At 44.3% G+C, this 22,787-nt stretch overlaps 1 protein-coding gene across 1 annotated transcript; it reads right to left on the reverse strand.

Annotated features, from left to right (window-relative positions):
• Nucleotides 1-13,495: 13,495 nt before the first annotated feature.
• Nucleotides 13,496-17,723, reverse strand: LOC123181222 (uncharacterized). The gene is made up of 5 exons (XM_044593481.1): nt 17,512-17,723; nt 16,966-17,294; nt 16,415-16,510; nt 14,437-14,496; nt 13,496-13,975 (listed from the first exon to the last, which is right to left on the reverse strand). The coding sequence occupies exons 1-5, from the start codon at nt 17,609-17,611 to the stop codon at nt 13,745-13,747; spliced, it is 816 nt and encodes a 271-aa protein (XP_044449416.1). The 5' UTR covers nt 17,612-17,723; the 3' UTR covers nt 13,496-13,744.
• Between the last annotated feature and the right edge of the window lie 5,064 nt (nt 17,724-22,787).

A 22,787-nucleotide genomic window follows, 5' to 3' on the forward strand; every position in this document is an offset into this window, starting at 1 on the left:
CGGCGGCATTGTGGGATGAAGCGGCCCGGACCGACCTTACACGTACGCTTACGTGAGACAGGTTCCACCGACTGACATGCACTAGTTGCATAAGGTGGCTAGCGGATGTCTGTCTCTCCCACTTTAGTCGGAACGGATTCGATGAAAAGGGTCCTTATGAAGGGTAAATAGAAATTGGCATATCACGTTGTGGTTTTACGTAGGTAAGAAACGTTCTTGCTAGAAACCTATACAAGCCACGTAAAAACTTGCAACAACAATTAGAGGACGTCTAACTTGTTTTTGCGGCATGTGCTATGTGATGTGATATGGCCAGAAGATGTGATGAATGATATATGTGATGTATGAGATTGATCATATTCTTGTAATAGGAATCACGACTTGCATGTCGATGAGTATGACAACCGGCAGGAGCCATAGGAGTTGTCTTTATTTTTTGTATGACCTGCGTGTCATTGAATAACGCCATGTAAATTACTTTACTTTATTGCTAAGCGCGTTAGCCATAGAAGTAGAAGTAATCGTTGGCGTGACAACTTCATGAAGACACAATGATGGAGATCATGATGATGGAGATCATGGTGTCATGCCGGTGACAAAGATGATCATGGTGCCCCGAAGATGGAGATCAAAGGAGCAAAATGATATTGGCCATATCATGTCACTATTTGATTGCATGTGATGTTTATCATGTTATGCATCTTACTTGCTTAGAACGACGGTAGCATGAATAAGATGATCCCTCACTAAAATTTCAAGAGACGTGTTCCCCCTAACTGTGCACCGTTGCAAAGGTTCGTTGTTTCGAAGCACCACGTGATGATTGGGTGTGATAGATTCTAACGTTCGAATACAACGGGTGTTGACGAGCCTAGCATGTACAGACATGGCCTCGGAACACATGCGAAACACTTAGGTTGACTTGACGAGCCTAGCATGTACAGACATGGCCTCGGAACACAAGAGACCGAAAGGTCGAACATGAGTCGTATAGTAGATACGATCAACATGGAGATGTTCATCGATGATGACTAGTCCGTCTCACGTGATGATCGGACACGGCCTAGTTTGACTCGGATCATGTATCACTTAGATGACTAGAGGGATGTCTGTCTGAGTGGGAGTTCATAATCAGATGAACTTCATTATCATGAACATAGTCAAAAGGTCTTTGCAAATTATGTCATAGCTTGCGCTTTAGTTCTACTGGTTAAGATATGTTCCTAGAGAAAATTTAGTTGAAAGTGGTAGTAGCAATTATGCGGACTGGGTCCGTAAACTGAGGATTGTCCTCATTGCTGCACAGAAGGCTTATGTCCTTAATGCACCGCTCGGTGTGCTGAACCTCAGCGTCGTCCGTAGATGTTGCGGAACATCTGACATACACGTTTTGATAACTACGTGATAGTTCAGTGCGTAATGCTAACGGTTTAGAATTTTGGCACCAAAGACGGTTTTGAAACGTCGCAGAACATATGAGATGTTCCGAAGACTGAAATTGGGATTTCAGACTAGTGCCCACGTCAAGAGGTATGAGACCTCTGACAAGTTTCTTAAACCTGCAAACTAAGGGAGAAAAGCTCAATCGTTGAGCATGTGCTCAGATTGTCTGAGTACCACAATCGCTTGAATCGAGTGGGAGTTAGTCTCCCAGATGAGATAGTGATGGTTCTCCATAGTCACTGCCACCAAGCTAGTAGAGCTTCGTGATGAACTATAACATATCAGGGATAGTTATGATGATCCTTGAGCTATTCGCGATGTTTGACACCGCGAAAGTAGAAATCAAGAAGGAGCATCAATTGTTGATGGTTAGTAAAACCACTAGTTTAAGAAGGGCAAGGGCAAAAGGGATACTTCATGAAACAGCAAGTCATTTGCTGCTCTAGTGAAGAATCCCAAGATTGAACCCAAACCCGAGACTAAGTGCTTCTGTAATGAGGGGAACGGTCACTGAAGCAGTACTACCCTAGATACTTGGTAGGTGAGAAGGCGGGCAAGGTCGACAGAAGTATATTGGATATACATTATATGAATGTGTACTTTACTAGTACTCCTACCAGTACCAGGGTATTAGATACCGGTTCGGTTGCTAAGTGTTAGTAACTCGAAATAAATGCTGCGGAATAAACGGAGACTAGCTAAAGGTGAGATGATGATATGTGTTGGAAGTGTTTCCAAGGTTGATGTGATCAAGCATCGCATGCTCCCTCTACCATCGAGACTTGGTGTTTGCGTTGAGCATGATTGGATTATGTTTATCGCAATACGGTTATTCATTTAAGGAGAATAATGGTTACTCTGTTTATTTGAATAATACCTTCAATGAATCTCGATCGTAGTGATACACATGTTCATGCCAAAAGTAATGATAGTACCACATACTTGTGGCACTGCCATTTGAGTCATATTGGTATAGAACGCATGAAGAAGCTCCATGTAGATGGATCTTTGGACTCACTCGTTTTTGAAAAGATTGAGACATGCGAACCATGTCTATTGGTATATATGCATGAAGAAACTCCATGCAGATGGATCGTTTGGACTCACTTGATTTTGAATCACTTGAGACATGCAAATCATACCACATGGGCAAGATGACTGAAAGGCCTCGTTTTCAGTATGATGGAACAAGAGAGCAACTTGTTGGAAGTAATACATTTGATGTGTGCAGTCCAATGAGTGCTGAGGCATGCAGTGGATATCATTATGTTCTTACTTCACGGATGATTTGAGTAGATGCTGAGTGTATTTACTTGATGAAACAAAAGTCTGAATTATTGAAAGGTTCAAGTAATTTCAGAGTGAAGTTGAAGATCGTCGTGACAAGAGGATAAAATGTCTATGATATGATCATAGAGATATCTGAGTTACGAGTTTGGCACACAATTAAGACATTGTGGAAAGTGTTTCACAATTAATACCGCCTGGAACACCACAGTGTGATGGTGTGTCCGAACATCATAACTGCACCCTATTGGATATGGTGCATACCATGATGTCTCTTATCGAATTACCACTATCGTTTATGGGTTAGGCATTAGAGACAACCGCATTCACTTTAAATAGGGCACCACGCAATTCCGTTGAGACGACACCGTTTAGAGAAACCTAAGTTGTCGTTTCTTAAAAGTTTGGGGCTGCGACGCTTATGTGAAAAAGTTTCAGGCTGATAAGCTCGAACCCAAAGCGGATAAATGCATCTTCATAGAATACCCAAAACAGTTGGGTATACCTCCTATTTCAGATCTGGAAGCAAAAGTAATTGCCTCTAGAAACGAGTCCTTTCTCGAGGAAAAGTTTCTCTCGAAAGAATTGAGTGGGAGGATGGTGGAGACTTGATGAGGTTATTGAACCATAACTTCGACTAGTGTGTAGCAGGGCACAGGAAGTTGTTCCTGTGGCACCTACACCAATTGAAGTGGAAGCTTATGATAGTGATCATGAAACTTCGGATCAAGTCACTACCAAACCTCGTAGGACGGCGAGGATGCGTACTACTTCAGAGTGGTACGTGATCCTGTCTTGGAAGTCATGTTGATAGACAACAATGAACCTACGAGCTATGGAGAAGCGATGGTGGGCCCATATTCTGACAAATGGTTAAAAGCCATGAAATCCGAGATAAATGGATCTTTGAGAAGAAGACGGACGTGGACGGTAATGTTACCGTCTATGAAGCTCGACTTATGGCAAAGAGTATTTCCACAAGTTCAAGGAGTCGACTACGATGAGATTTTCTCATCCGTAGCGATGCTTAAGTCCGTCGGAATCATGTTAGCATTAGCTGCATTTATGAAATCTGGCAGATGGATGTCAAAACAAGTTTCCTTACCAGTTTTCGTAAGGAAAGGTTGTATGTGATACAATCAGAAAGGTTTTGTCGATCCTAAGGATGCTAATAGGTATGCTAGCTCCAGCGATCCTTCCATGGACTAGAGCAAGAATCTCGGAGTCAGAATATACGCTTTGATGGAGTGATCAAAGTTTTTGGGTTTATACAAAGTTTGTTAGAAACTTGTATTTACAATAAAGTGAGTGGGAGCGCTGCAACATTTCTGATAAGTATATGTGAATGACATATTGTTGGTCCGAAATGATGTAAAATTTCTGGAAAGCATAAAGGGTTGTTTGAAAGGTTTTTTTCAAAGGAAGACCTGGATAAAGCTGCTTACATATTGGGCATCAAGATCTATAGAGATAGATCAAGACGCCCGATGATACTTTCAAAGAACGCACACCTTGACATGATTTTGAAAGAGTTCAAAATAGATCAGCAAAGAAGGAGTTCTTGGCTGTGTTACAAGGTGTGAGTATTGAGTAAGACTCAAGACCTGACCACAGCAGAAGAGAGAGAAAGGACGAAGGTCGTCCCCTATGCTTAAGACGTAGGCTCTATAGTATGCTATGCTGTGTACCGCACATGTAGTGTGCCTTGCCATGAGTTGGTCAAGAGGGTACAATAGTGATCCGGGAAAGGATCTCATGACAGCGGTCGAACTTATCCTTAGTACCTAGTGGACTAAGGAATTTTCTCGATTATGGAGGTGAAAAGGAGTTCGTCGTAAAGGGTTACGTCGATGCGAACTTTGACACTAATCCGGATGACTCTGAGTAGTAAACCGGATTCGTATAGTAGAGCAATTATTTGAAATGGCTCCAAGTAGCGCGTGGTAGCATCCACAAGATGACATAGATATTCGTAAAGCACACACGGATCTGAAAGGTTCAGACCCGTTGACTAATAACCTCTCTCACAAGCATAACATGATCAAACCAGAACTCATTGAGTGTTAATCACATAGTGATGTGAACTAGATTGTTGACTCTAGTAAACTCTTTGGATGTTGGTCACATGGTGATGTGACCTGTGAGTGTTAATCACATGGTGATGTGAACTAGATTATTGACTCTAGTGCAAGTGGGAGACTGTTGGAAATATGCCCTAGAGGCAATAATAAATTGGTTATTATTATATTTTCTTGTTCATGATAATCTTTTATTATCCATGCTAGAATTGTATTGATAGGAAACTCAGATACATGTGTGGATACATAGACAACACCATGTCCCTAGTAAGCCTCTAGTTGACTAGCTCGTTGATCAATAGATGGTTACGGTTTCCTGACCATGGACATTGGATGTCGTTGATAACGGGATCACATCATTAGGAGAATGATGTGATGGACAAGACCCAATCCTAAGCCTAGCACAAGATCGTGTAGTTCGTTTGCTCAGAGCTTTTCTAATGTCAAGTATCATTTCCTTAGACCATGAGATTGTGCAACTCCCGGATACCGTAGGAATGCTTTGGGTGTGCCAAACGTCACAACGTAACTGGGTGGCTATAAAGGTGCACTACAGGTATCTCCGAAAGTATCTGTTGGGTTGGCACGAATCGAGACTGGGATTTGTCACTCCGTGTAAACGGAGAGGTATCTCTGGGCCCACTCGGTAGGACATCATCATAATGTGCACAATGTGACCAAGGAGTTGATCACGGGATGATGTGAGTTACGGAACGAGTAAAGAGACTTGCCGGTAACGAGATTGAACAAGGTATAGGGATACCGACGATCGAATCTCGGGCAAGTAACATATCGATTGACAAAGGGAATTGTATACGGGATTGATTGAATCCTCAACATCGTGGTTCATCCGATGAGATCATCGAGGAGCATGTGGGAGCCAACATGGGTATCCAGATCCCGCTGTTGGTTATTGACCGGAGAGTCGTCTCGGTCATGTCTGCGTGTCTCCCGAACCCGTAGGGTCTACACACTTAAGGTTCGGTGACGCTAGGGTTATAGAGATATTAGTACGCGGTAACCGAAAGTTGTTCGGAGTCCCGGATGAGATCCCGGACGTCACGAGGAGTTCCGGAATGGTCCGGAGGTAAAGATTTATATATGGGAAGTCTTATTTTGGTCGCCGGAAAAGTTTCGCACTTTATCGGTATTGTACCGGGAGTGCCGAAAGGGGTCCGGTGGTCCACCAAGGGGGTCCACCAGCCCCGGGGGCCACATGGGCTATAGGGGGTGCACCTTGGCCTATATGGGCCAAGGGCACCAGCCCCAAGAGGCCCATGCGCCAAGAGATAAGAAAAAAAGGAGAGTCCTAAAGGGGGAAGGCACCTCCGAGGTGCCTTGGGGAGGAAGGACTCCTCCCTGGCCGCACCCTTCCTTGGAGGAAGGGCCAAGGCTGCGCCCCCCCCCCCTCTCCCTTGGCCCTATGTATAGTGGGGGGAAGGGAGGGCAGCAATACCTAAGCCCTGGCGCCTCCCTCTCCCTCCCGTGACACCTCTTCCTCCCCGCTTGCGCTTGGCGAAGCCCTGCCGGGATCCCGCTACTTCCACCACCACGCCGCCGTGCTGCTGGATCTCCATCAACCTCTCCTCCCCCCTTGCTGGATCAAGAAGGAGGAGACGTCGCTGCTCCGTACGTGTGTTGAACGCGGAGGTGCCGTCCGTTCGGCGCTAGGATCATCGGTGATTTGGATCACGACGAGTACGACTCCTTCAACCCCGTTCTCTTGAACGTTTCCGCTCGCGATCTACAAGGGTATGTAGATGCACTCCTTCCCTCTCGTTGCTAGTAAACTCCATAGATTGATCTTGGTGATGCGTAGAAAATTTTGAATTTCTGCAACGTTCCCCATCACTAACAAAGTGTGCAAGCTCCAGCAATCCATCTATGGACTGGTGCAAGCATCTCGAAGTTGGAATATACGCTTCGATGAGTTGATCAAAGCATATAGTTTTATGCAGACTTACGGTGAAGCCTGTATTTACAAGAAAGTGAGTGAGAGCACTACAGCTTTTCTGATAAGTATATGTGAATGACATATTGTTGATCGGAAATAATGTAGAATTTTCTGGAAAGCATAAAGGAGTGTTTGAAAGGAGTTTCTCAAAGAAAGACCTCGGTGAAGCTGCTTACATATTGAGCATCAATATCTATAGAGATAGATCAAGACGCTTGATAAATTTTTTTCAATGAGCACATACCTTGACAAGATTTTGAAGTAGTTCAAAATGGAACAAGTCAAAGAAGGAGTTCTTGCCTGTGTTGCAAGGTGTGAAGTTGAGTAAGACTCAAAGCCCGACCACGGCAGAAGATAGAGAGAGAATGAAAGCCATTCCCTATGCCTCACCCATAGGTTCTAAGTATGCCATGCTATGTACCAAACCTATTGTATACCCTGCCCTGAGTTTGGCAAGGGAGTACAATTTTTGATCTAGGAGTAGATCACTGGGCAGTGGTCAAAATTATCCTTAGAGGACTAAGGAAATATGTAACATCCCAAATTTTCAATTTGGTATGTTATACATAGATCATCATTGCATATCATATTTTATTGCATTTTGGCAAATCCTCGATAATCCTAAGCAACTCAAGGACCCTCGGAGAGAGTTGGGGATTTTCTCGAAATTTCATATTTGATTTTCATCAAATAATAAAACGAGGATTTTGGTTTTAATTATTTTCTCTCCGGAAAAATATTTCATTTTAAAAATAAATGAGAGGAGAAAATATGACTTCTCCAAAACAATTGAAATACTGGAGAAAAAGTGTTAAAATCATTTATTGGAATTTATTCGGAATTTATTTGCAATTTTAATTGCATTAAAAAAATAGTGCATGTTTTCAAAATTTATTTTGTGTTAAAAAAATGTTCACCCTATTCTAGATTTTCTAACTAGACGGGGAAAATTTATTTTATCTTTTTTGGACTTTTATTTATTTTTCTACGAATATTTTTCCGCGGAACGTATTTAAAAAAAATGTGCAACGCCCGACTGGGCCGAGCCCAGCCGAGCAAGGCCGCCGGCCCGCCCGCCGTCTCCTTCCCCGCGACGACGCCCGCCGCGCCCGAGTCCATGGCGAGCACGGAGCCCCGCCGCGCCTTGCTCCTTCCCCAAGCCGCCGGACCCCCCCCCCCCTTCTATATATACCCCCCCCCCTGCCTCCTCCTCTCACCCCGCCGCCGGAGCCGCACTCGCCGCTGCCCGCTGCACCCGCGCCGCCGCCGCCTTGCACTCGCCGCCCGAGCCCCGCCGCCCCGCCGCCCCTCGTCGGAGTCGCCGGAGACCCGCCGGAGCCCGTCCCCGAGGTAGCCGCACCTCGCCTCGTTTGCCGGTTTTTGTTAAAAAAACGTTCGTTTTAAAAATAAAAAAAACCCTAGATCGGTTTTTTCGGTTTTCTTATTTTGTGAACGTTCACCGAACCGTTCGTTTTAACGAACGCGTTCATCGGTTTTTCTCTGTTAACGAATGTCCGTTCTTTAACCGTTCGTCCGTTTTTCTTTTTCGTCGGATTTTTCCACGATTATCTCAGATTCGATTTCTGATCGAATCTTCGTTTCTGTTTAACTTCTCGCTCGTTTATCGGAATCAGGCGATTCAAGCGCCTAGAGTTTCGTCTCGAAATTCTCTTTCCGTTTAACCTACTCAAACAAGTTTTTGCTACTGTAAAATTTGACCTAGATCCAGATTAGTAAACGAAGCTTGTTTCTTTCGCAGTTTGACTTTCATTGCTTCGTTCGAGTTGATTCTTTTTGCAAACCGGAGTTCTTAAGTTGAACTTTCTGGTTGGATCTTTCATTTGAGTTTTACCTGTGCATTAGATGAGTACTTATTGTTTGCTTGTTTGTTTGCGATAGAGTACCCGGAGTGTGCCGCTTGTTACTTCGAATCGCTAGGTTTCGCGGATCATCAGCAAGGCAAGTAACACTTTGATCATATCCCTTTCATACCCAGTTTTTATGCATTAGATTCAACCCTCAAACATTGCATGAGTAGGATTGATAACATGTGGGTATTGGGAAGTAGTTGATGAGGTAGTACCTATTACCTGTTCTCTTACCGAACCCTTGGGAGTTACTTCTACGTTGCTATTATATTGCCATGCTATGCTCGTAGACGTGGATTGGGTTTGAGTGATATTCATGACAGATGTGAGATTTTAATAATGGTTTACCTAAGGTGGCAACTAAAACTCACATCTGGGTGGATTGAGGCACCTGGAGAATCCAATGTTGTCTGTTTGTATAAGGACCGCCACCCAGGCTCAAAGGGATCATAAGATTATTCATGCTAGAAACTTCCGTGTGCAGCCACAAGCTATTATGGGCTCTAGCATAGTTGAGTAGGTTACATGATCTCTTGAAGAGGTGGGCTAGCAGATGTAGGGGAAAGTAGGTGTACCGGTCCACCCAAAGTAAAGAGTGATTGTTCCTGAAAGACTGTGTCTCGGTCATCCGTTTCTCAAACATCATGCAGTGCGAGAATCAAGCGGAGGTGATCGAGTCTTGTGGGGAAAAGTGCACAAACCTCTGCAGAGTGTACAAACAAATCATGGTTAGCCGTGTCCCCGGTTATGGACAACTTGAGTATCTAGTACCTGGATTATCATTTGAATCTCATCACCATGTTACTTTTAATTAATTTTGTTGGGTTAATGATGACACTTAATTGGGATTGAGTTGGAGGTACCTTCTCAATGTTTAACAACCACCAAGATAGCTAAATAAAATTTATTCCTTTGCAGTAGGGAAAAATTGGCTTTTCGCAAAATTGTAACCATAGAGCTTTCCACCAGCCATACATGCATGTAGTATAGCCTTATTATTGTTCATTATTCTCTATGTGTTGCTTTGCCAGCATATTCTATGTGCTGACCCGTTTTCGGGCTGCAACGTTTCATGTTGCAGACTTTTCAGATGACGAGTAAGGTGCCTTAGGTTGTGGTCTTATACTCAGTGATGCCGCTGGAGTTGATGGACTCACTTATCTTCCAAGTCTTCCGCTGTTATCGTATTTAGATGGCCTTAAGCCATATTTATCATACTTAATCTCTTTGGAGATATTCGATGTAATAAGTGTGTGATTGCTACTCTGTTATAAATCCTCCATTTGTACTGTGCGTGTCAGCATTACTGATCCAGGGATGACACTGGTGCACAGCAGCACAGACCATTTGAGGTCTGGTCGCTACAAAATATTTCTCGGTTATGGAGGTGATAAAGAGTTCGTCGTAAAGAGTTACGTCGATGCAAGATTTGACACCGATCTGGATGACTCTAAGTCACAATCCAGATACATATTGAAAGTGGGAGCAATTAGCTAAAGTAGCTCCCTGTAGAGCATTGTAGACATAGAAATTTGCAAAATACATACGGACCTGAATTTGGCAGACCCGTTGACTAAACTTCTCTCACAAGCAAAACATGATCACACCTTAGTACTCTTTGGGTGTTAATCACATGGCGATGTGAATTAGATTACTGAATCTAGTAAACCCTTTGAGTGTTGGTCACATGGCGATGTGAACTGTGGGTGTTAATCACATGGTGATGTGAACTATTGGTGTTAAATCACATGGCGATGTGAACTAGATTATTGACTCTAGTGCAAGTGGGAGACTGAAGGAAATATGCCCTAGAGGCAATAATAAAGTTATTATTTATTTCCTTATTTCATGATAAATGTTTATTATTCATGCTAGAATTGTATTAACTGGAAACTTAATACATGCGTGAATACATAGACAAAACATAAGTGTCCCTAGTATGCCTCTACTTGACTAGCTCGTTAATCAAAGATGGTTAAGTTTCATAGCCATAGACATGTGTTGTCATTTGATGAACGGGATCACATCATTAGAGAATGATGTGATGGACAAGACCCATCCGTTAGCTTAGCACTATGATCGTTTAGTTTATTGCTATTGCTTTCTTCATGACTTATACATGTTCCTATGATATGAGATTATGCAACTCCCGAATACCAGAGGAACACTTAGTGTGCTATCAAACGTCACAACGTAACTGGGTGATTATAAAGATGCTCTACAGGTGTCTCCAAAGGTGTTTGTTGGGTTGGCATAGATCGAGATTAGGATTTGTCACTCCGTGTTTCGGAGAGATATCTTTGGCCCTCTCGGTAATGCACATCACTATAAGCCTTGCAACAATGTGACTAATGAGTTAGTTGCGGGATGATGCATTACGGAACAAGTAAAGAGACTTGCTGGTAACGAGATTGAACGAGGTATTGAGATACCGACGATCAAATCTCGGGCAAGTAACATACCGATGACAAAGGGAACAACGTATGTTGTTATGCGGTTTGACCGATAAAGATCTTCGTAGAATATGTAGGAGAAAATATGAGCATCCAGGTTCCACTATTGGTTATTGACCAGATAAGTGTCTCGGTCATGTCTATATAGTTCTCGAACCCGTAGGGTCCACACGCTTAACGTTCGATGACGATTTGTATTATGAGTTATGTGATCTGATGACCGAAGTTTGTTCGGAGTCCCGGATGAGATCGGGGACATGACGAGGAGTCTCGAAATGGTCAAGAGGTAAAGATCGATATATAGGAAGGCTATATTCGGACATCGGAAAGGTTCCGAGTGATTCGGATATTTTTCGGAGTACCGGAGAGTTACGGGAATTCGCCGGGAGAAGTATTGGGCCTTATTGGGCCATACGGGAATAGAGGAGGCGGGCCAAAGGGAAGGAGGCGCGTGCCCCCCCCCCCCCCATGGGTCCGAATTGGACTAGGGGAAAGGGGGCGGCGCCCCCCCCCCCCCCCCTTGCCCTTTCCTACTCCCTCTCTTTTTCCCTCTTTCTTCTCTCCTACTCCGGAAAGGAAAAGGGGAATCCTACTAGGACTTGGGAGTCCTGGTAGGACTCCCCACACTTGGCGCGCCCCCTCTAGGGCCGGCCTTCTCCTCCTCCCTCCTTTATATACGTGGGCAGGGGACACCCCAAAGACACAACAGACATTGTCTTAGCCGTGTGCGGTGCCCCCCTCCACCATAATCCACCTCGGTTATATCGTTGTAGTGCTTAGGCGAAGCCCTGCGCCGGTAGCTTCATCATCACCGTCATCACGCCGTCGTGCTGATGAAGCTCTCCCTCGACACTCAGGTGGATCAAGAGTTCGTGGGACGTCACCGAGCCGAACGTGTGCAGATCGCGGAGGTGACGTACTTTCGGTGCTAGGATCGGTCGGATCGTGAAGACGTACGACTACATCAACCGCGTTGTCATAACGCTTCCGCTTTCGGTCTACGAGGGTACGTGGACAACACTCTCCCCGCTCGTTGCTATGCTTCTACTAGATAGATCTTGCGTGATCGTAGGATTTTTTTTTGAAATTACTGTGTTCCCCAACACATCGGCTATTAGCCGGAGTGAGCGCTCAAACAGAAGCCATGGTGCCTACCCTGACGCCCTTGTTCTTCTTCCTTACCAAGCAATCCACAGAAGCTCCCCTCTTTTTCGGTCCAGCAGTTGGAGGCATTTCTTCAGCAACTTTGATTGGCGATCCGAGGACAAGACGATCCACTGACGAAGAAGAAGACTTATTTTTCCAGAATAGTCCGGAGATCCTTCCACACTACACCCTGAAAACAGAGATCATTTCGAGATGTTCATAAGCTCCGCATGGTAACAACCCCAGCAATACCAGACACACTTTCTTTGTTATTCCCAATTCACAAATTGGACATAACAGAAAGATTAATATCAGCTGAGAAACCAAAGATGTCAGCAATATATATCCATATATTTCTAGCCACAATGCAATCACAGAACAAATGTTGGACAATTTCTTGTTCACCAAAGAAAAGGCAAGAAATATCATCCACGTGTTGTCTTTTAAGAAGATTGTCTCTGGTCAAAACCTTCTTATGAATAGCTAACCAAACAAAAACAAAAACAGATACTTTTAGAGATTGTAGACACATTATTCATTTTGGATTTATCCATTTTCATTTTCCCATGTGCATGAGTGTATCACATTTTATATATCTTGTGAACATCCAGAGAGTTTTTTGGTTTTCGGAAGACATTTAGATTTGAATTTTGTGTGCTAATGCCACGGTACGTAGTTCACGTAAAAAGTCCTATCACTGGATACTTTTTCGGTGAAAATGAAAGCAAATTAAAAAATTGGAATTATGTAGTACTCCCTCCGTATCGGTGCATAAGTCATCTTACGTTGTGCACCACGACTGTGCACCACGACCAAGGTGGAGGAAAAAACGAGAGAATTTAGTGTTTATTTGCTAATTTATACTTTTGCATGCAATGAACTAACCACTGCATGTTGTGCTAGGTACTCTAAGTAACCAAAAACATACCCCTGTCTGTTATTGGTTGATTGAGTTAATGCATCATGTCTAAGTGTTTTAGAATTAGTATATGGTTTTCATTATATGACTGATGCGCCGATACAGAGGGAGTACGTACCATTATTCCCTGAAACTGTTTGCCCGTTTAGTTCCACCACATATTCGTAGAGTGCACACGAATATGCTGCAAACGCTCTACCCCGACACCCAATTTATGATGATTGACACTTGAGAGGTGCAACCAACAGCACACCGACATGTCACCTAACCGAAAGCGAAATGGAAATAAATATGCGCGCTGCTGGTGCACGTTCCTTTTTCGCGCAGGTCGACATCACAGGGCAAAGTGAGCAAAAGGGCATATCTCCTTCTAAAACCATAAGCAAAATGAGCATATGCTTATTATGTGCTCCGCACATTCTCTTTCAGAGGCGAACCTGAAAATGAGGATAACTGAGCACAGGGCATATCCCCTTCAGAACAAAGAACAAAGTAACAGTTCGTCGCAATATCCTCAAGTCGTCGGCCGCTGCATTTTTAGACATCTGCAGTTTGCAAATTGGGCAAGCTCGTAGAGGCGACAACGCCCAGACTGTTTACGCGGTCTCCACATCGGGCACGGCATCGGCATCGGCAACGGCGTCTTCAGGCCCAGCATCCTTCTCGACGAAGTCGTACCCATACTCCTCCTCTGAAGCATCCTCCTCTGCACTTCTGCCAAACATGAACGGCTTCTTGCCCATCGTCGTGAAAGGCATCAGTCCCAGCGCACGCGCTGTCTTAATCTCCCTCGCAACCTTGCGCTGAGCTTTCGCACTTATCTTGGTCTGGAGAGCAGATAAATAAGTTAGAACGACAATGGGCAAGGAAATACATCAGTGAAGAGCATGAACACGTTTGTGAGGCTGACCCTGAAAACTGACAGAGATGATACTTACATATCACACCTTAATTATAATATAGATTAAGCATGAAAACGTTTGTGCTCGACGAGCATGAACAATGAACACCTCAACAGCAGCACCATCAGTGAAGGGCATCATTCAAAATAAACTGATGGCTCCATAAGAGTAACATTTAAAACATAATACATTAAAGGGCAGTTGGTACTTGAAATCTGACACCACTTTATAAGAAAGGTGTCATTCATCTCTGAAGAAGAGAATATGCATTATTGGCAACAATCTGAGAAAGCACGATCTGAATTTATATTATATATCAGGAAGGCACGAACCTCTCCACCCAATATTTCTTATCTTACATAAAAGCCAAGAAAGTACCCTATTACCTGACTCCTCTTGATGATAATGCCAGCTTCTGTAAGAAAGTTGGAAAGGAATCTAACATTCTGCAAGGAATAATTACTGTGGTCAGAAACTGCAACTTGTTCAAGACAATTGTAATAGCTCAAGATATCGAAATGTATGAAGCAGATCAAAGTTGGCCTCTCGAAAACTACGTATACATGCATAAAGGCCGCTATCTGTAGGTAGTTATTTACAAAAATTGGTAGTGGCAGACTTCCAACCAAAACATTACCCCATTTACATCTTACCAACTTACACCATTACCCTTTACTCGCACTGTCAAAATGTAGGCAGTATTTTTATTAGTTAAGACAAGGTCCGAATTCAAATCTAGTGACATGTCATCAGTTTGATTCAAACGTACGTACTTATATTGTAACTTTGTATCACATAAACGGATAAACCACATATTGACGGATTAATTGTTGGTTGAAACCTTATCTTAACAAATCAAAATATATCCCATGTTTTGCAACGGAGTGCACAATTTGTTCATGTGCCTCGTTCCCTGTGAACCCCCACACCCAGAGTTCAATTACACAATCTTGCTGTTTCAAACTAGCTCAATTCTAACAGACTAGTTCCATTATGCTGCCATGTGTGGCAGCAAGAATAACCATGTGAGAGGCTTCTACAGACTCCCCAAGAGTTTTTATTTTGTTAGTTGCGACCGGAAAGGAAGATTTATTTTTTGCTGATGTCAACTGTATGCCAAGATTCGAATATTTTTCTTTTAAAGTTCTGCTTGTAGCTGTCAATACATGTACGTTTTTTAGTTTTTCGTAGGGGAAGGTATGGATGGTGCCTATTGCCAAGCACATGACATGCAGGACAAAACAAATGTGTCTGTTCTTCAAGAAGGTTTCAGCAATATGTATTTTGGAATTGAGAGATCAATAATAGAACAAGCCTGATAAACAAGCTCTAGGCAACACGAACTAAGGATACCACAAGGTCATTTTTTGTTTGGCGAGGAACAAGTTCATTGTTGTGCTTGAGAAGATTCGGGCTATGGTTGCTGCAAGTTTTCTTTGTGCTCATTGGGTTGTAGGCTAGCAGAACTTGCGTAGTGATATGGTCTTGCTCTTGAAAAGTTTCAACCTTTGTTTGTGCTGATTGGTATTTTGTCCATCTTCTTCTATAATGCAGGTGTTGCAATAATAAGTCTGTCCCATTTTCAAGGAGTTTATAAACAACCACCACATCCATATTGAGGAGAAAGCTCAGTCAGGCTACTGAACTTGTAAATACAGTTGCGCTCATCATAGGGATTCCGTTTATGGCGTGAGGTGAAGTTAGAAGCATACCTGAATATATACTCATAGTGGGTTCCATACCGGTCTCCGATAGAACTAACAAGATAGAAACCTATGACTAGTAGACTCGTATGAAAACTTTGTGAATGTGAAGTAGGCAGGGGTTATGTGGTAACACATGAGTGGTTTTCGGAAATAAGTAAGGAAAATAGGAAAAAACGTTATGTTTTATGCCCATATAACATCCTAATCTGGCTTTGATACTTGCTGTGCTCCAGTATTGGCATCTAAAACATCGAGTTACAAAGATAGAAGAATGTGAGGCAATAACTCAAATCAACCAAATAATAAGCAACACGTCAGTTTAACTATACTGAACTTGCTAATAATTGCTACATTCAAATACAGCGATAGAAAGCATCAATAGAAAATGCCAGAATCCTCACAAGCTTAGAGTAGTGTCACCAGATATTTGGACAAATTAGCACAGATATTTGGGGATTATATTACCATAGTCATAGTATCCCTGAACTTTATACCGGCTAATAGTTCAAGACTCTAAAAGCTGCCAAAGTACTGTAAAATCTACTCCATATAAGATGTTTTTTGACACTCATATATTTTGAGACAGGGGGAGTACCATTTATAATTTTAAACAAAAAGTGTGGCCAGTTTGCATAGGTTGCCAAGCAGATTAACTCACCCTAAAATCGGCTTTCCTTAAAACCTCCTTTGTAGACGTTTCAAACTGAGGTCTTGGAGGATTCCTTGGGGCTGCAGGTCTTGTAAGGTCAAGATCCTGTATGCAGTAGAGTTGAATAAAATCTGGTGTTAGAAGAGTACCATTCCAGTAGATAACAGACGGATGCTTGCATGATTAAATGATAAATGTTACCCCCTCCGTCCCAAAATGTAAGATCATTTTTGACAATATCATCATAGTGTCAAAAATGATCTTACATTTTGGGACAGAGGGAGTATTTAGATAGCTAACAATATCTTCTGGTGGTTCGTGGTTTTGGGGCAATATTGGATCAGACGAGCAATTTCATTCTGTTTTGACAAACATCTATCCACAAAAGAGTTACTACGCCGTGTGGTATAATATATTAATTCCGCAGAATCTAGCTTACACATTTAGACACACTTCCTGAATACTTGTATATGCTAGACTAAATCTCAAGACTGCAAAGGAATTGTGATCTCTCAAATAGTACTTGAATCACCAAAGTAACAAACAGTTATCCCTCTTACCCGGACATTGTAAGTCGAGCCACGCTTGTAATTCACATCTGGCCTGAAATCGTAGTCATCATCCTCAACCTCCTCCGTCATATGAAAGGTGCGGGCCGCGTCGTCCAACTTCTCGTTCATGCCATCGTTCAAGGAATCGAAACCGTCCATGAACCCACCATTACTACTCCTCTGACCAAACTCGGGCCGACCAAAAGCACCCATTCCAGAGCCCGTGCCGTGTCTTCCAAAGGAGCTCCCAACCCCATCGAGCTTCCCGAAGAATGACTTGTCATCTGACTCAAACAGACGTTTCTCAAAGTCGTCCGCACTCTCGCCCGCGCCCTCTCCTGCGAAGCAACATTCACAGCAAACCGGCGTGTGAGAAAAACAAAAACAGCATCGCTAGAGGACTTGAAACATCAATTCCTGTTTGATTTAAACCTAGATCTCTCCCGGCTCCATTCGATTCGATGTTTTGGTTGTGACGGAATGGAGAACGGGTGAGCTAGGTCCGGATGTCGGAAATACTGCGCGGGAGAGGAGGGAGGGGCTGGGGGTGCTTACCGGACAGGAAGGAGCGGCGGAAGAAGGAGGCTGCGGCGGATGATGGGTCGGAAGTGAGCAGGCGTCGTGGAAGAGATCGTCTCAGCGCCGAGCTCGCCATCTCGCTCCGTGCCTCGTCGCCGGCGCCGCAACCCGTCTCCAGAGAAGCGAAGGCAGGGATTTGGGGGGTTTGGGGCTTCTTTTTGCGTTTCAGACGTAGCTGGCCATCTGGGCCGGCCCGGCCCGACCCAAGTCTAAATGTGCCTGGCGTGGCACGTTTACTTAACAGGCCGATCCGTGCCGGCCCGCGTGCCGCGCCCCCAGGCCCAGGCACGGCCCCTTTAGTAAATGGTCTGGCCCGCGGCGCTCGTGTGGGCCATGTTCTTTTCGGCCTAATGTTGTTTTGGGGGCTATTCAGCTTGTTTTATGGCCCTAAAAAACGAGGGTATAAACTTTTTTCCTGAAAAAGTGGGGGTTTACTGTAACCCTGGTCCTAAATGTGGTGATTTTGCGCAACTTACTCATTAACGCTCAACTATATATCTGAGCCAATCAACATTTTTTAAAAATAAAAAAAATCTCAAATAGGTTTGGTTGTTTTTGATTGATTTGAATTGGTGTTTGACCTAATGGAGATAATGAGTTTCAAATTGCAAGGATACTTTATGATGCACCACCTTTGGCGCTGCCATAAGTGAGTATGTTTCTCCGTTGCTTGTAAAGTACGGATGCCTAGGCTCAATGCTTACGGGCATTCGACGATGGACCTCACTGTCCTAAACGAGTGCTAGGTGGGACGATACAACTGGCAAGACCTAGAAGCAATGGCATAGCAAAGTCGGTAGTGACCACAATAAGTGGGGGAAGGAGTTGTTTGTGGAGTCTATGCAGTCACAACAATAGTGATGGAACACAACAAGCTAAGATGTAAGGTACTATTCGAGATGCCAAAAAGGGAATACCCCCCCCCCCACACACACACACATATTCCATGCTTATCCCCTTGAAATTGTCTCATGTGCAAGGCCTTGCCCCGATCCCCTTTCTTCTTCGTGGATGATGTCGACCGAAGTAGGAGCGGAAGAGGTGGTCGGGGGAGATTCCATGTATATATTACTAGGTCTAGGTCGTTTGTCTTCGAGACATTTGGCGTTATGCCTACCTAGAGTGTGTCATAGTAATATTCAAGCTTGTGTGGTGGTTTGCGATGCTCCGTGGCCATGAGTTTGAAGGGTTGAAACGACGACGTTCCCCAAAAATAAGCTCGCCTACATCCCTCATATGGAGGTTTTACTTCTCATTTCCTGTTCCTGGGTCGCCATCAAGGTGATGGGGATCGGATAGAGAAGGGAAGACGATGAGTTCATGCTCTGGTCGACTAGAGACTGATGTTACTTCTTCGATGTTTGTGATGGAGCAACGACGCCTGCTTATAACCTCCGGTGAATCTTCTGATCGGAGGAAAGGTCAGCTGGAGCTATGAGGCGACTCCTTTTCTTCCTCCTCCTTCCATCATGCTTAAAGGGAGGCATTGCATCAATGTTGTAGAGGCACTTATCCTATCTTCGGCAAGCTCGGTCATTGGAGATGCGACAGTGGGGGACCTGTAATTTTAAGTGGTGTCATCCCATGGCGGCAGGGCTGATTTGCGCCCGAGCTGCGTTTTGAACCCGTTTGTGTTTTTTCGTTCTCAGTTTAGGATCCCCCATGCAAATGACAGGGTCTGGGATGTAATTTTCTTTTCTTGTTTGAGCATCGTACTATCACCAACGTTATTGTTAATGAAGCTTCGGGTCCAGAGAACTACTATTCAAGAAAAAGGTGTTCATTTGATGCTAATGGTTTTGAAAGGATACAATTCAATGCACATTCACACCGTAGTCTTGTTGAGCATTGTATATGCATTCGTATTACGATGTATCCTTAGTTTGGATATTCATAGACCACATGTATAGTTTGATGTCTTAGGATGAGATAGAAATTGCGATCAATTAAGATCTCACACATACTCCCACCATTCAAAGTTAATTTAATGTATAGTTTTGTCTTGTAAAGCTCCTCCGTATATGGTCAAATGTGTAAAAGAATGTTAATATCTATGACATCATTTTGTTTATTCCAAACCTAAAACTACATTGATGTGGATGCAAATATTTTTTTATGTAGACTTTATCAAACTTCAAGAAGATTGAGTAAGGGCAAAACTATAACTTCGAAGTGAAGGTGTATATTTTTATATTTTTTTAGAAAGGCACATGCCCGACCTTAAAATGAGGCCCTTATAAGGTTCAGCAAATGTTCGAGGAGTGTAGCAAAAGAAAAAGCAAATAGTATGACACATGGCCACGAGGGCCAAGCATAGCGATGCAGTGCCTGCAAAACGAGAAAGATAGATATATGACTACTCAAAGTGAGCGACAGGCGGGTGGGCGGCTTCCTAGTCGGTGATGTCAGTCCTCGTAGGTCGTCGTAACTAAATGCATCTTGCACACAACCTGGTGATAAGCTGCTCCACCTGCGCTCGATCCTTGGGTCTTGTTAGCAACTTCCATAGCTGCAAAAGCACCACCAGCTTGTACATCAAGTCAGCTAGTGTAGCGACCCGACTCGGTAAGAGTCGAAGTCTCTGTGCTTACCGTGCTAGTCCCTGGATCGACTTGCTAGCACACACGGTACTCGATGAAATAACAGAAATAACACACATCTCTTTATTACATCGATAGTCTAGGAGCAATACATTTATTACAAAATAGGGCATAGAGCCAATAAACAAATACTGCGGAAGCAAAGTAGTAAATGAGTCCAACTCCACGAGCAAGGTTGAGTGTAGAACATCGACCTATCGCACCTTAATCCTCGTGGGATATATCTGCAACGTGATAAGTTGCAGCCATATAGGTCAGTACATTGAATGTACTGGCAAGTCACATCATAAGTGTAAAGAACCTACTTGTACATGCAATTTGGCTAGTGGAAAGCTCTAAGTTTAGTTTTTTTGCATAAAGCTAGTTTTTCCCTATTAGGAAAGATGTTATTCTACTACTACACATTTGCATAGGATGAGTTGGCAAACCCAACTCCATCCGTTCCCAAGTTTCATTTAAAACCCAACTGTTTAATTAAAGGTGGGGAGATCTCCCGGCATTTCCACTACTAGATGCTCAACTTGTCCGTAACCGGGGACACGGCTAATCGATTAGGTTGACACTCTGCAGAGGTTGCGCACTTTTCCCCACAAGACTCGACCACCTCCATGATCGGAAGATCGAGACATAGTCTTTCGAAAATGTTCCCCCTTAACCCACGGATAGGCCGGTACACCTACATCATTCTACATCTGCTAGCCCATCCCGGAAGGGGTCACACTAACTACTCAACTAAGCCAGAGCCCATATTGGCTTGTGGCTGCACACGTAAGCTTCTAGACATGAGAATACGATTGGTCTCTTTGAGCCTGAGCGGACGGTCCACTAGTGGTGCACCACCATGGATTTCCCATGCGTGCCCCACTGTACTTTGCCACCATTCCAACAAGTTTCCGCCCAGGTAGTTCATTAATTATCTTAGGTCCTATTTACTACATTGTCACTCATACTTTACAATGATCACTTCCCAATCCACGTCTACTTAGCGACACAACATAATGTAAAACGATGGCGACAATGTTATAAGGTTCAGACCTACCTCAATGAACTACTGGGTGAAAAGCATAGTCATGCGGCATCAATTCCTACCATGCATTCCTACCGCAAAGAACTAAGTGCATAATAAAAACATAGGTAATGAAACATGATCAAGATGCAACTTGCCTTGGTACTACTGGTTGAATTCTAAAGACTGATAATATTCTGCTTCGCACTCCGGGCAATCTATCGCAAAGAAGATAAACAAACATAAGCAAACATTTCAGAGAACCAAGAAGAACATGCAAAGCAAAAAGTCTCAGAAAAACCAAATGAACAAACAACACACTTAACTAGCAAAAAAATATTCTAAGTGCAAAACCACATGGGCCTATGGTTCAAGAAGTGATGTGAACTATAGTGCATACTATGCATACTAGTAAAAATATTAATGGACAGATTCTAGTGTGTGAAAATTATTGTGACAAAGGTCCAGGTGATAGGGTTTGGCTACGGTGACAGAATGCAAAAAGAATCAACTTAATCGGAGCTACGGTTTGAGAGATATGGCCATTTGAAGTTCGAATTCGAATCTGAATAAATTCAAATTTGAATCTGACAAAAGTTTACAAAAAAGATACCACTGGATAGATCTAAACATGACGAAGAATTTGCCGCTGGTTTCATCGAGTTTGGATCTACGGTTAAAAAGTTGTGGCTACTCGAAGTTCAGGGACTAATCTGCTAATTACAGCGACTAAACAGGAAGAAAACTATCGCAACCAAGTCCCTGGCCACGTGGCGGCTCCTGGCTGGCCGAGCAGCGTCCGCTGCGGAGGCTATACGGCGAACGGCCGCTAAATAGAAAAAAAAACGGCGGCGGCTAACTAAAGAAAAACCGACGCTCGGTTTAAATAAAACCGCATGGTCTAAGGGAACCGCGGTTAACCGCGTACCTCTTCGCAAAATAAAAAATGAACCTAATCTAATCGGGCCGTCGGTGATCGATCTAACGGGCAGGAGTGGGGCGGCGGCTTACAGCGGTTGGCGACGTCGGCGACGAGCAGAGGACGGCGGCGCGGGGCGGTGGCGGGGCAGCGGCTACGGCGGTCCTCGGCGGCGGGGAAGAAGACAGGGAGGTGCGGCGCGGCGTGGGCGTCCGGATGGTGGTGTCAGGGCTCCTCAGGGGCGTCGGGGATCGGCGAGACGAAGGCGGCGGCGCTCCGTGGGCTCCGGCGATGTCGGGCGTCGTCTCCGGCGGGACCTAGGCGAGGAAAAGGTGTCAAAAAGACGAGCAACTTCACGGTGGCACGCTTGACGAAGGAACAAGGGCTCGGGGTGGTTTACTGGCAGCGGAATGCTCCGGCGAGGTCCGTTCGGCCGGCGAGATCCAAGCGACGACTGCGGGCGGTAGGAGCGGCGTGGGAAGAAGCGGGACGGCGAGGATGGAAGAGGGGGTCCTGGCCTTTATATAGGCGCGGCTAGGAGCTCTACGGAGCTGCGGATAAGCCTCATCCGCGAGGGAGCCGAGTGGCGGTTGCGGGAGCGCGGCGAGGATGTTTATCCCGCGCGGTGCGGGAGGTTGGGGACGGGCTGACGTGCGGGGCCCGCCTGGCCGCGGCAGCGAGGGAGGCGAGCGAGGGCGAGCGCGGGGCGGTCGACCGGGCGGAGGCG

The sequence above is a fragment of the Triticum aestivum genome, chromosome 1D (assembly GCF_018294505.1).
Source record: "Triticum aestivum cultivar Chinese Spring chromosome 1D, IWGSC CS RefSeq v2.1, whole genome shotgun sequence".
Lineage (NCBI taxonomy): Eukaryota > Viridiplantae > Streptophyta > Magnoliopsida > Poales > Poaceae > Triticum > Triticum aestivum.

Coding starts and splice junctions, on each gene's coding strand:
- LOC123181222 (XM_044593481.1), bottom strand. CDS start 17,611: ATGGCGAGCTCGGCGCTGAGACGATCTCTTCCACGACGCCTGCTCACT. Junction 14,497..16,414: donor TAAGGAAAGCCGATTTTAGG/GTGAGTTAATCT, acceptor TATTCCTTGCAG/AATGTTAGATTCCTTTCCAA. Junction 13,976..14,436: donor TTATCATCAAGAGGAGTCAG/GTAATAGGGTAC, acceptor TCTGCTCTCCAG/ACCAAGATAAGTGCGAAAGC.